The following is a 12,739-nucleotide window of genomic DNA, read 5'->3' as shown; positions in this document are numbered from 1 at the left end:
CTACTATGATAATGCTAAAAATTTTTAAGAGTTATATATATCATCTTTTCATATAGGAATATAAACAATTTGACATTATTGAAACCTTTAAATTTTCTCTCTTATTTACATTTTTATACTTTTCTTGAAGTTTTGTATTTGGACATCAAATTTTCTTTTTCAGTGTGGTCTTATCTTTAGGAATGCTTGGAAATCTTCTGTTTTATTAAATGACCATACTTTCCCCTGAAGGAAGATAGTCATTTTTGATGGGTAGGTGGTTTCTTGTTGTAAAACCAGTTTCCTTGCCTTCCAGAATATCATATTCCAAGCCTTCCAGTCCTTCTGTGTGGAGACTGCCAGATCACATGTGATCCTGACTGGAACTTCACAATATCCGAATTGTTTCTTTCTGGTTACTTGCAGTATTTTCTCCTTTGCCTGGGAGCTCTTGAACTTGCTTATAACATTCTTGAGAGTTGTCATTTGGGGATTTATTACAGCAGGTGATCTGTGGATTCCCTCAATTCTTCTCTATTCTGCTTTTTTGTTCAAGAATATCAGGGCAGATTTCTTGGATAATATCTTGTAATATGATGTCTAGGCTTTTTTTTTGACATTGTTTTCAGGTAGTCCAATTATTCTTAAATTGTCTCTTGCATCTATTTTCCAGGTAATTTTTAATGAGATATTTTCTTCTATTTTTTCACTCTTTTGGTTTTGTTTTATTGTTTCTTGATGTCTCATGAAGTCATTAGCTTCTAATTGCCTATTTCTAATTTTTAAAGATTGAATTTCTTCCATGATCTTTTGATCCTCCTTTTCCATTTGGTTCATTCTTCTTTTCATTTCACTCTTTTATTCATTGGATTTTTTTTGCCTCTTTTTCCAGTAGGTCAATTCTGGTTTTAAAGACACTATTTTCTTCATTGCATTTTGTGTCTCTTTTTCTAGGTGACCAATTTTGCTTTTTAAACTATTTTCTTTTACCCATTTTTGTTCAACCTGTCTTATTTGATTTTTAAATTCCTTTTTGAGTTCTTGCAGAGCATGAGCCTAATTTGCAGAGGTTTTTGAGGTTTTGCTTATAGTTCTTTGTATTTCATCATCCTTTGTTGATTCTACTCTCTGCTTTTTCCCCCTTAGAAGCTTTTGATAGTTACTTCTTCTTCTGTTGTTTTCTCATTTTCTCAGTCTTTTTTTGGCCTGGATTATAAACTCTGTCCTCTGCTAATTTACTGGATTAGGCCTATTGAGCTAATCTGCTCTGGGGTTAAATCTTCAATGCAGTCAACTACCAAGGTGTGAAGTTGCCCAGCCATGTGGACCTCTAGTCCTTTCTATCAGCTTCTGTCTAAGCCTGGGACCTCAAGGGATGGGTCTGAGGTGTTCCTTTACTGGTGCTGTCCCATTCTTGGGATCCCAAAGTCAGCCCACACCTAGTAGCAAAACTTAGCATGGTAGGTTTGGGGAGGGGGGTGGCCAGCACTTCTCTATGTGCAATTTTGTTTCCAGTCCCCTCCATCATCTCTCTCTGCCTACATTTCAAGCTGTGTTCAGCAGGAGATCCCTGTGACTCTGCCTTGTTTTGGGTTTAGGTTCCTGTCTTTTTGAAGCACTTTTTAAAGGTGGTATAGAAGGTTAGTCAGAGCAGTTTTGGCTTTCGCTGCTATAAAGCCACCTTCTTGCTTCCCCTAGATGACACCCTATCTGTCTTTCTTTGAAAATTTTTATTTTACTTATCAAGGAAATAGTAGCAGTTTTCCAAAATAGCCTACACTTCCCCTTTTCATCAATAGATAGTGAACTCATATGTTAGCACGGGTACACATAAGCAAGTTAGGAAACTTGAAATGGAAAATCCTTTATAAAATGCACAATGTTCCTTGAAGATGAGGAATTTCTTTTACCCCAGATGTTCAACATTGTTCATCAAATCACCTACCCTTGTTCTGAGTCAGTAAGGGAGGAAGGTGAAAGTTTTTAGTACTGCCCACAGGAGGCATATTCAAGTTGGGCTAGCTTTGGGAATCTTGGCACAACTGGGAAAGGGTGTTCTTGGATTTGAAAAATAGGTCTCTTAATTTGTTTTTAATCTCAGTGGTCTAATGTAATGCATATTTCTCCTTTTGTATTAGTGTAGTCCAGATAAGAAAAGCTATGGCTCTTAGTTCTTTGGGATGTTCAAAATACAGTGACATTTCCTCTACCATTATTTTTCTGTTAACCTCATGACAGCCCTGGGTCTTGGGGGGAAAAAAAGGAACTGTACCACAAAATGGTCATATCTGCTTCTCTTCATTCTAAGCCATCCCTGACATTTTAGAACTGACCCTGACTAGATCAAAGTATTTGGGATTGGCCTGTATTTCCTGCTAACAGTACCAAGATTAGCATTTCTAATGCCTTCAGTTATAGTTTTTTAAGTTAGACAAATAGCAAATGACAGTGTTGGAGTGTTTTACAAAGGTTAAGAGCCATGAAATATTTATAAATGTCACAGCAGGTAGCATTTTAGCTATTATTTTTCACTTATATTATTTAATTTCAAGAGCATAGACTCGTTTGAATGATACAATTAACTGAATGAAAACAAAATTTTATTCTGAGCCCTATTCTTGAATGGAAGTATAGGAGACCTGGTTATCAAAGGAAAATCAAGAAGATAATCTCATTACCAATTGGGAAACACAACCAGTGGATACAGATTTTAAAATATTTGTTTAATATGAAGATTAAAAGTGTTTGTTATCTAAAGAAAAATTAGCTGAAAATTAATAAGTAATTCAATGAATATTTGTTAATCACTCATTGTGTATAGAACACTGTGCTAGTGACTGAGAGGTACAGTATTTAAATAAAATATAGTCTTTGCCCTCATAGAACTTATAATTAGGTAGAGGGGCATGTGACATGGAAATAGTTTCAACATTGCATGTATATATAAACATATATTATAATGACTTTGTTTACATATCATATGTACAGATGCACACATATTTACATATACTATACATATACTGTACATATATACACTATATAAATATTTGATATACATTATAAATTTAATTTCACATAAATACACTAAACATAAAAGTATATAAACAACTATATACATATATACACATGTGTATTTACGTTTATACAACATACATATAAACATACACCTTCATATATGTACATATACATACACATATACAAATTGCATTCTTCCCTTAGTTCCTAGCATAGCTTTCTATACACATTGAATGGTTAACAAATGCTTGTTGGAAGAATTGCTTGTGATTTCTCAGCTAATTTTCCTACCAATTAATAATGTCTTAAATATTTATATGTGATAATATATATAATATTTTTCATGTATATCAAAAGAATATATCTATATTGATAGAGAAAAAAGAGAGAGTTACTTAAATTTTGAAGAGTTACTTAAACTTTAAAATTTGAAAGAAGGAAAGTCACTATTGACTGAATACATCAGGAAAGACTTTCTAGAGTTGGTATTTGAGTTGGTTTTGGAAGCTCAATAGGAATGTAGTTATAGAGTCAGTTGAATGGAGGAATGCAGTTCAGGCATGAGAAACAGTATAAGCAAAGATTCAGAGGTAAGAAAATGGGGAGAGCAGAGTATGGAGAAGGAATTATATGAATTGAGACTAGAAGGGTAGAGAGTTATCAGGCTGTGGAGATCCTTGAGGGTCATACTAAGATTGGAGCTTTTTCTTGGTAAGTGTCTTAGAAAGTCAATGATTTGGATGGCTTGGAATCCATTTTTGGAACTTCCACTTGCTACGTGTGTGCTCTTGAGCTTCACTTTTCTGAGCTTCAACTTCCTCTTCTGTAAAATGAAGAGATTTCACTCAAAGATGACCTCTGATGTCCTTACCAGCTTTAAAGTTATAATTCTATGAAGAGAGGAGGTATTTTATAATGAAAAGAGTGTTGAAATTTCCCACTAAATTTGAAGTCAAATTGAGTTTGAATCTCTTTCCTGCTACTTAATCTTGAGTTAATCATTTAATCTCTCTGGGTCTCAATTTCATCATTTGTAAATGGAGGGAATTGGCCAAGGTGATGTCTGAGATTATTTTCAGCCAAGGATCTATATAATTCAATGAACCTATGACCTAAGTATGTCAAGGGAAAAATCTATCTTTAATGTGAAGGCAGAATGAGAGGGAAAGAGAATGAAGTGGAGAAGTCATGTTGGATTATGATAATATTCCAGACATATTTTAATGAGTACCTGTGTAAGGATGGTGACAGTAGGAAGAAAGACGATAAAAGAAATGCATGATATGCATGAAAAGATAGAATCAGTGGGACTGTATGTGAGAAGAGAGAAGGGTTGAAGAATCTCAACATTTTAAACATTGGAAATATAGGTGAATGGTAATGCTATTTCCAGAAAGAGTGAATTTCAAAAGGACATGGATTTTAGACAAAGATAATGAACTGTGTTTTAGACAGTGATTTAGATGCCATTGGGATCTCTGAGTGGCCACATCTTATAGCCAGTTGGATATATGTGTCTGGAGCTCAAGAAGAGAGAGATCATAGCAAGAGGTAAAAAAATTGGGAACCTTTTTATACATAAAGGTGTTAGTTGAATTATTGGAAAGTGAAAGAAATTGCCAAGAAAAAAATGCATAGAGAAAAGAATTCCAAGGAATAGTCACATTAAGGGGTTGGGAAAAGGACAAGATGCTAGATTTAAAAAAATTTAAGAAGTAAGAAATATGGGAACAAGGAATGTGTTTCTTGGAGCTGAAGGAATAGACAAGAGGTATCAAGTCCCTGTACTTAAGAAGAGTAAGGATTGGGAAAAAACCTTTGAAAATCATAACGAGAAGTTCATTTATGACATTAGAGAATTCACTGGAATGGAGTTGGGGAGCACAAGTCATACTTCAGGAAACGGAAAATAGAGGATAGTAAGGGAGTGGAGAGTTAGAATGCACACAATTTTTTCAAGAAGTTTGACAGTGAAGGGGAACTAAAGATAATACTCTAACTGGGAAAGATGAAGCATGAAAAAATTCCTCTTAAGGAATGGGGATACCTATGCATGTTTGGATAAATGGGAAGAAGCCAGTGGAAAGAGAGAAATCAAAGATTTGATTTGAGAGAGGATGGTTGTTTACTAAAAGAGACAGAAAAGGATGAGTTTAAAGGCACTTAGCACAGTATGTTGAGAGGTTCCTCCCCATAAAAAAGCAAGTAAGACAGAGAGAGTGGGTTTTAATGTTGAGAAGTTATGGAATAAGGAATTTTAGGAAGTTCTATCTATTTTTCAGTCCATTTTGAATTCAATAAAAGGAAATGGGCTTAAACTTTGTAAGTAGGATTTTTAATATTACCTTGTTTTAAATAGTTTTATGGTTTTAAAAGTGTTTTATGTAACTCCTCACTTTATTATTATAAAATCCTATGAATTTGGTTGTTCAGTTATTATTATTCACAGATAAGGAAACCGAATCTCATAAAGGTCAAATGATTTTCCCAAGGCCACATAGCTACTGTCATAGGGCTAAGATTGAAACCTAGATCTTCTGAAACCAAGTCTAGTTTTCTTTTCACTACTACATACGGTTAACTTGTTACAGTAAGAATTATTTTAGTGCATAAAGGTAGATTATTGAAGGAATTTCTGAAATTTCTGTATGCTGTAATATCTCATCTTCATTAACGGAAGTAGTTCATAGAAGTAGCAATTATTGCCACATGAAGATTTGTTACATTCCCTTCTCAGCAGTGATGAATATGAATGAAAGAGTAAATAGAAAAAAGAAAAAAAATTAAGTTTTGCTACGTACCAGGAATTTGTAGCCAGGAGAGTCATACTTTGGAGAGCCAAAAGATAGGTGATTGGCATGCTCTTTTTTGGTAGGCTAGTATTAATTTGATTACTGCTTCCAAAATAAGAGTAAAAGGCGAAAAGGGAGCAAAGCAGATGGCTTGTGTTCACTCTGGTTTTCTGGAAGAAGGTTTGAGTTGGTAAGGATGTGTTGCTAGGTCTACAACTGGCTAGAAATAGTGTGTTAGGTGATTTTCACTCACCCGCTAATGAAGACTACTCAATACCAGGTCAGAGTGCCAACTATGATTGGATAAAAGCACTTTATGTATTAATCTCATTTGTTCCTCCCTACAAACCTGGGAGGTAGGAGCTAATATTATCATCTTCATTTTGCAAATGAGAAAACTAAGGCAGAGAGAAAATTAAAAAAAACTTGCCTAGGATCACACAATTAGCATCTAAGCCAATATTGGAACTCAGGTCTTCTGACTAAATCCAGCACTCAATTTGCTGAATCACTTAACTGTCCTGGTCTCTGGAGGGGTGTGTGTGTGTGTGTGTGTGGTGTGTATGGAAATGAGGATAAAAGTGTGGGTCTGTTGCTATTCTTGGCAAGAAACTACAGTTTCAGGGAAGGTGAAAAAAAAAAAAACAAAGTTGGGTATGCCCTGATTTTCTAGTGGATGGTTTACTTCAATGTTACAAAGTCACATTTTTTCTTTTTTTTCTCACAGTATTTGCTAAAGATATCCTCTAATAATTCTGACGATAAAATGTTTGCCATGTTCCAGGTCCCGATCTTCAGGTTTGCACATCCAAAAATCCTACTTGCTGTACTAAAAAGATGGAAGAGAGATATCAAATTGCAGCCCGGCAGGATATACAACAGGTCCTTCAGACCTCAAGTTCTACATTAAAATTCCTAATTTCTCGCAATGCAGCTGCTTTTCAAGGCAAGTATCTCCAGGAAATTTGGAGCTTTAATTTAAACTTATTATAGCATCTTTTGGGGGCATAGAAAAAGCCTGGAAAGTAACTTTTGAAATATACATTAATAACTCCCTAGACTTGAGTAGTAGTTGGCCCTTGTATTCATGGTAAAATTTTTGTGCAATCTTGGGTTGGAATATGTGTGATTTCTGAGGCCATCTTGGGGATATAGTTTGAATTTCGTGGGGCTTGGGTGACTCAATCTTACCCATAATCTCCAATTGGAATCCTATGGTTTAAAAAATCCCTGGAGAACATTTCAGCTCTTGGGGCTCTACCAGGTTGTTTTATTTTCTTTTGACCTGCAGAAATCTTCTTAAAATTATTTGACTATTCAGGGTAAGATAGAAACAAACTCTTCTTCCCAGAGATCCTCTTGAATTCTTTGACCAGTCCACAACCGTGCTTGGCCTTATAGGACAACATTACATCAAATACATCTTCAGGGACAAGGAACATACAGATTCATATTTGTGTTTTCCATAGCATCTAACACTTGATCTCATACACTGTAGGTGTTCAATAAGCATATTGCATGAATGAAGGAATGATTTAAGGTTTGACTTATTCCAGGCTTGCATCCCTGTGGTGTTGTGGTTATACAGCCATTGCTAACAGAACAGTAATTTATCCTTTAGTATTTACTAGAATGAAAACTGTCAAACCATACCTCTACCTCAGGGATGCCATGAGAATATTTCATCATCAGAACCTGTATATTTGTCTTGGTGATTATTATTTTCAAAATGCAACTAGATACAACATATATCTAATATTTTTGCTTTATTCTGATGTTATTTTCAAATAAGAAGTATTAGGATGTCTGCATAATAATGTATTAGGCTATGTGAATGTTTGATGATTACCACTGATGAGAGATAGATTAAATGCTTTTGGATTAAGCCGAAAGGCAGAACTCCTACATTGCTGTTTTCTTTATTTGACTCCCTTGGTTCTAATGATATATTGAAATACAAAAATTAATGTGTTATAAAATTGTATGGCAGAGTAAAAGAGATAATGTGTCTTATGTCAGTAATCTCTTCTATAAAATTTCATATTAGTGTAATAAAAATAATTGACTAATTTATTTTTGTTTTTATAAAACATTAGTTATTCTATGGACCTCAGGCATGTAAATATCTAGATTGTACAGCACTTCATATAAAATTATTGCTTTGGTTTAACACATTACAAGCACCAATATTATTTTTTGAATGAACATATTAATGTTAATCAGTTTAAATAATTTGTGGTTTGTTTATATCTATGACTAATTCACAGAGCTGATTAAAAATTTAACTTTAAAATAGACATGTTTTATAAGGAATTACTAATATAATTTTAGAGTAATGTGGAAGTTGAAAGAAAATGAAGTTAGTGATAAATTACTAAATATAGAAACCTTTTGAAATGTCAAATTTATAAAATGTTATAAATTTAGTTAAGTTTTTTGAAAAGTCAGAGTGAATAATGTTATATCTATCATGCACTTTTATTTTAAACTGTTGGGAAGAACGCATTTTTAAATATGTCATTATCCAAGGATTATTATTTGAACCAGATATACCAGACATTATATGAAAAATACATTTTGAAGCATTTCAAAAAGAAATGCTGTTACTGATTGTTTTACTTATAGGACAATGTCATCTTGACAACACATTATAAATGAACGTCATGCAGGATTGCTTGAAATGGAGTTTTTAGTTAGAGGCCTGAGGAACCTTCACCCTAAAAGTTTTATAAGAGGTTGGAAAAAACCTGTGAAGGACTTGTTACTATAGTAGGGAGACTATGATGTCTTTAAGGCCAAAGAATGAGAAGAGTATTATAAATATGAAAAATAATAAAGGCTGCTATAAATATATATATTAGTATTTTAATTAAAGCCATGCTGATAAAGTTTTTAGACCACGAGCTTATAAGAATTCAAAATCGCCGCCCTCGCCATTACTGTCTCCTGTCTCCTCTTGAGCCTGCTGGCCAAGAGAGACCCACTCCCTCCTAACCCAGGAGATTATAAACTCTTCCCTGCGTCAAGACGTAGGCCTCCCCACGCCCAAAAACTGGAAACGGAAACCAGTTGGACCACGGGAAATGTAGTTTGATACATTTCCCAAATTTCACTTTTACAATTCCCTGTGAGGTCCGGCAAAAAAAAAAAAAAGGTTAGTCCTTTTTTCTTCGCTGGACCTGTAAAAATAGACAACTTCTAAAATTTCCAGGAATTTGGGGATAAAAGAAATAGATGAACAAATGGTTAAAATTAGCCGCATTGACAAAAACCAATTTGGGGGCAGTCCCCTATTGGTATAACAGTGTACAATTAAAACAATATATACAATTCAATTTCAACTCCCCATAGTTCAATCAACTGCACCCCAAAGTTCAAAATTTTGTCTTCATGGTACAGTGAAGGCTTTTCAGACATCTTCATAGTGTCTTCACCAAACAAGTTCGTCGTCTGGACAGGGTGCTAGCCAACTTTAACATTAGAAAGACATGAGCTCCCAATCTGTTTCTGACATATATAGATTAGGTAACCATTAGGTAAGTCATTTGACTGCCAGATTGCTAAGATTAATAATGATAGAAAACCCTGCTACTTTGAAAAAGTGAAGGGAGTCTCTCTCACCAATGGAATTTCATGTTTAGACCAAAAATCTAACTAGGAAAATAAGCAAACTACAAAAATATAACTTGACCATAAAAAGCTACTACAGTGGTAGGGAAGACCAAGATATAAACTTAGAAGACAACAGTGTGAAAACAGCTACAATAAAAGCCTTACAGAAAAATGTTCATGGAACTCAAGGTCAGTAAGAATTCCTGGAAGAATTAAAGAAAGAGACGAATGGTAGAGGAACAGTGGGGGAAAATAAATGAGAGGGATACAAGAACATTATGAAAAGAGAATTAACAGCTTGGGAAAGAGTCACAAAAAAGGAAGAAAATATTACCTTAAAAGAGAGAATTAACCAATGACAAAAGTATAAAAATTCAGTGAAAAAAAGAACTTGTTTAAAAGCAGAAAAGACTAAATGTAAAAAGTGGTACAAATATTCACTAAAGAAAAGAAGTTCTTAAAAGCAGAATTGGCCAAATGCAAAAAGAGATACAAAAATCTCATTGAAAAAAAGTAACTAGAATTGAGCAAGTAGAAGTTAATGACTCCAAGAGACTTCAAAAAAAATGAGAAAACAAAGTAAAAAAAAATGAAAAAACCAGAAGAAAATATGAAATATCTCATTGGGGGGAAAAAAACCCGACCTGGAAAATAGGGCAAGGAGAAATAATTTTTTTTTTTTAAACCCTTACCTTCCGTCTTGGAGTCAATACTGTAATATTGGCTCCAAGGCAGAAGAGTGGTTTTTTTTTTTTTTTTTTTTTTTTTTTTTTTTTTTTTTTTTTTTTTTTGGGAAGTGTCTGAGGCCAGATTTGAACCTAGGACCTCCCGTCTCTAGGCCTGGCTCTCAATCCACTGAGCTACCCAGCTGCCCCAAGGAGAAATAATTTAAGAATCATTGCATTACCCGAAAAGCATGATTTAAAAAGTAGCTTAGACATAATAAATATTTTAAGAAATTATAAAGGAAAATCTTAATATTTTAGATCCAGAGGGCAAAATAGAAAGTGAAAGAATCCACTGATCACCTCTTGAAAGAGATTCCAACAAGGTTATATGAATAGGCAGTTTTCAGATGAAGAAGTCAAAACTATCAATAAGCACATGAAAAAGTGTTCTAAATCTCTCATAATCAGAGAGGTGCCAATCAAAACAACTCTGAGATACTACCTCACACCTAGGAGATTGGTCAATATGACAGTAAAGGAAAATAATAAATGTTGGAGGTGATGTGGCAAAATTGGGACACTAATACACTGCTAGTGGAGTTGTGAATTGATCCAACCTTTCTGGAAGGCAATTTGGGACTATGTACAAAGGGATTTAAAAGAATGCATGCCCTTTGATCCAGCCATACCATTGCTGGGTTTATACCCCAAAAAGATAATAAGGAAAAATACTTGTACAAAAATATTTACAGCTGTGCTCTTTGTAATGGCAAAAAACTGGAAAATGAGGGGGGTGCCCATCGATTGGGGAATGGCTGAACAAATTGTGGTATCTGATGGTTATAGAATAATAAACTGGAGGAATTCTATGTGAACGGGAAAGACCTCCAGGAATTGATGCAGAGTGAAAGGAGCAAAACCAGAAGAACATTATATACAAGTGACTGATACACTGCGGTAAAAATCAAATGTAATAGACTTCTCTACTAGCAGCAATGCAATGCCCTAGGATAATCCAGAGGAACTTATGAGAAAGAACTCTATAAACATCCAGAGAAAGGACTGTAGGAGTAGAAATGTAGAAGAAAAACATGTGAGTGATCATGTAGTTCTATAGGGATAGGGCTAGGGTTTTGATGTTAAAGGACCACTCTACTGCAAAAATAGGAATAACATGGAAATAGGTTTTGAACAATGATACATGTTATAACCCAGTGGAATTGCTTGTCAGCCTGGCAGGCGAGAGGGAAGGAGTGGTGGAATCATGAATCATGTAACCATGGAAAAATATTCTAAATTTTAAAAAAGAAAAAATGTAAGAGACCCCAAAATGAAAATTCCCAGGAATATTATAGCCATATTCTACAATTCCCATGTCAAGGAGAAAAATATCACCTGAAGCAAGAAAGAAATAATTTAAATATTGTAGAGGTATAGTCAGAATCATATAAGATTTAGCACCTGAGATATTAAAGGGTTTAGGGGGCTTGAATATATTATAGAAGGCAAAGAAGTTAATATTACAATCAAGACTTATTCCAAGCAAAACTGAGTAAAGATATCCTTTCCACATCACTGGGATTGTGGACTCGATACTCCCATGATCTGGAAAATTCTTGTAAATTTTTTTGGCCCTCTCCTTACCAGTCTGAATTTTTTCTTTTTCTTTTATGGAGTATTTATAGTACCTTATTTCCATTTTTGAGTTACTAAACTTTTTAAAATATCTGTACATGTCTAGCCTTTGTTTGTCATCTTCTGGTTTTCACATTCTTTTTGCAAACTTTAACTTGTTTACTTAACTTTAAAAAAGAAATTGTTTACATTTGTGATATTGAAAATATTGTTATTATTCAATGCTATACATATATCTTATGGATTTCTGAGTTTCTAAACTTTTTGAATGCTGTCTGGTAGTGTTTGTGTGTCATCTGAGGCTTCTGCAAAACTTCCAAACAATTATCATTTAATTTCTTATGCTGACCCCCAATAAATCAAAATCACAGTTGGAAAAGTCACAATGTAGAAGGGATACCTGGATAATTCTTCAGGGAGAAAATGGATATTTAATGAAATAGAGGATTTCTAATAAGTTCTGACAAAAAGAGCAATGATGAATAGAAAATATTCCTATATGGGAAAATGATAAATATAATTCCTAAGGATTTAATCATCATAGTGGAGTTTGTAGGAGTCTATAAAGAGAGAAGGTACCGGTGTGAGTCAATTATATTAAGATGATTTCCACATAAAAAAACGTAGAATCAAGAAAGATGGATGAATTTGGAGAAGGTGGAAGGGAGAAGTAATATGGGGCACTCACCTAAAGGAGGCACTCAAGGTATAGTAGAGGGGAAAATGGGAGGGGTGGTGGGATAATGCTTGATCTTCACTCTTATTGGAATTGGTCCAAAGAGGGAAGAATATATATATAGTACAGAAATCCATCTAACCCAGTAGTGAGTTAAAATAAACATGCTGGGGGAATGAAAAGAGGGAAGAAGAGTTGGGAAAGGCAGTGGTCAGAAATAAGACAGACTTTTGAAGAAGGTGAGGGGAGAAGGAAAGAGAGAGAGAGAAAGAGAGAGACAGAGACAGACAGACCCAGAGAGAGAGACAGACAGACCCAGAGAGAGAGACAGACAGAGAGAGAGAGAGAGAGAGACAGAGAGA

The 12,739-nt window shown here is 34.4% G+C and overlaps 1 protein-coding gene across 1 annotated transcript in view; it reads left to right on the top strand.

Annotated features, from left to right (window-relative positions):
• Positions 1–6,608: 6,608 nt before the first annotated feature.
• The window catches only part of GPC5 (glypican 5), a 1,030,679-nt gene continuing 1,024,548 nt past the window's right edge, over positions 6,609–12,739 (top strand). The window contains exon 1 of the mRNA XM_044669349.1: positions 6,609–6,732. Within this exon, the coding sequence (XP_044525284.1) occupies positions 6,624–6,732 (109 nt within the window). The 5' untranslated portion in view covers positions 6,609–6,623. The remainder of the gene's footprint in view (positions 6,733–12,739) is intronic.

Source organism: Gracilinanus agilis, chromosome 3 (assembly GCF_016433145.1).
Source record: "Gracilinanus agilis isolate LMUSP501 chromosome 3, AgileGrace, whole genome shotgun sequence".
Taxonomy (NCBI): Eukaryota; Metazoa; Chordata; class Mammalia; order Didelphimorphia; family Didelphidae; genus Gracilinanus; species Gracilinanus agilis.
The sequence above is the reverse complement of the archived record's forward strand: the minus strand, read 5'-3'. Positions and strand labels throughout refer to the sequence as shown.